Source organism: Sphaeroforma arctica, assembly GCF_001186125.1.
Source record: "Sphaeroforma arctica JP610 unplaced genomic scaffold supercont1.5550, whole genome shotgun sequence".
In the NCBI taxonomy this organism is placed as follows: domain Eukaryota; class Ichthyosporea; order Ichthyophonida; genus Sphaeroforma; species Sphaeroforma arctica.
The window spans coordinates 1-1,664 of record NW_014035008.1 but is presented as its reverse complement, the minus strand read 5'-3'; the positions used below and the strand labels follow the sequence as shown (position 1 = coordinate 1,664).

The window sequence follows — 1,664 nt, the reverse complement described above, 5'->3', positions numbered from 1 at the left end:
CGAAGCATTCTTCTATGAACGAATCCCCCTATACGTCCGGTACATTAAGACAATTCTGTATTGAACTGCTATAACAATACAACTTCAACCACTCAGTCTGGCATAGATATACATCCGCCCAAGTCTAAGAAAAGACACAGCACTTTTCACAGTAAGAAAAGCTTGTATATCGAAGTAAAAGGAGGACACTATTCATCTCGCATGCTTGTCTATGCATACGCTCGACCGTCCTTAATCAATCGCACGAACGCACGATTTTCAAGCTATATACTAACCGAGAAAAACCCTGTTTTAAACTGATAGCATCAACCGATACAAACACCCCGTGCTTGCATATGCGTGCATGCACACCTGTACTCGCCCGTCCTCAACCAAACGCACAGCACTTTCCAGCTATATACCAACCGAGAAAACCCTTGTTTTCAACTGATAGCATCAACTAATACAAACACCTCGTGCTTACATATGCGTGCATGCATACCTGTACTCGCCCATCCTTAACCAAACGCACAGCACTTTCCAGTACTTTGTCAGCCGAGAATTGCGACACGCCAAAGGGGAAATCACACACCACAAACGGCCTAGGGGCAGCCCGTGCTATGGCTCGACTGTGTTGCAATGGAGTACGTTTATGTAGGTAATAAGAACGGGTCTTGACGGTCTGGTTATGCACAAAGACATTCTTGGGGTACAGGCTTCAAACCACTGCCTGTTCGTACGAACATACAACGTATATGTAGGTAGAGGGAAATCGAGCCAACAGTGAAGTGCTGGGGGCAGCACGCGCTTATGGGATTGACTAAAAACACATCCGGAAGTTCAGCACGCGTTGTGTACAGTTGTCTGAGCCACACACTACGAGAGATGTTGAACGCGGGACGGACAAGAATACGTACACGTCCAAATAACATGGGGGTTATTGATGACGTCGCCTGTGGACATACAAACGAACTATGACCAATGGACAGCCCTCGCTTCACTAGAACTACCCGGTGAATCGCAACGCTAGCATATGTATGTTGTGCCTGGATCGGCGCAATGCCGAACACACCCCACGTGCGTCTTCGTGAGTGGTACGAAACTCGAAACGAGCTTGTACAAGGCTGAGGTGGTTGCTATGGTTTTTATCGCCACCTACACATCGCACAGCAAACAGGCACGAAGGCACTCATATACCCGAGTACAGCACTAAGAGTCGAGAAAAGCTACGCACAGTGCCGTGTGGTACAGGGTTTGGTACTCTTGGCCAGCAATATAAAGTTCATCATATCCCCAGTTAAAACGTGCAGTTTTTCACATGTGGCAAGTTCGATATGATACACAGCCCCGATAGAGGCACGCTCGCATTTTCACTATAGCAGTGGTTGTGTGCAACTCTGGACGTGCACCGGTAGTGTTCTGTCGATTCAAATGCACTCAAAGACGCTCAGGATAGTAGCGAAAAAGAGAGTACTCGCACGATTACCTGTGGTGTAAGATCTCGTCCAGGGTCAGCATCATGGAGCTTTTATGCCCCAGCACGTGCATAAACTCGCTCTCATCCACAACGATCACATCCACACCCGCCTGTGCGTGGGCGTATAGGTTGGAGATGTTAGCAACATGTTGACCGAAACAATATATATATATATATACATATAAATAAATAAATAAATAAATATATA

The 1,664-nt window shown here is 46.5% G+C and overlaps 1 protein-coding gene across 1 annotated transcript; it reads right to left on the bottom strand.

Moving 5' to 3' along the window:
• Positions 1–1,461: 1,461 nt before the first annotated feature.
• Positions 1,462–1,566, bottom strand: SARC_15059 (hypothetical protein; the record flags this gene model as incomplete). Its single annotated transcript, XM_014290809.1, has 1 exon — positions 1,462–1,566. A coding segment is annotated over one exon (105 nt), but the record flags the coding sequence as incomplete, so codon positions are not given.
• Between the last annotated feature and the right edge of the window lie 98 nt (positions 1,567–1,664).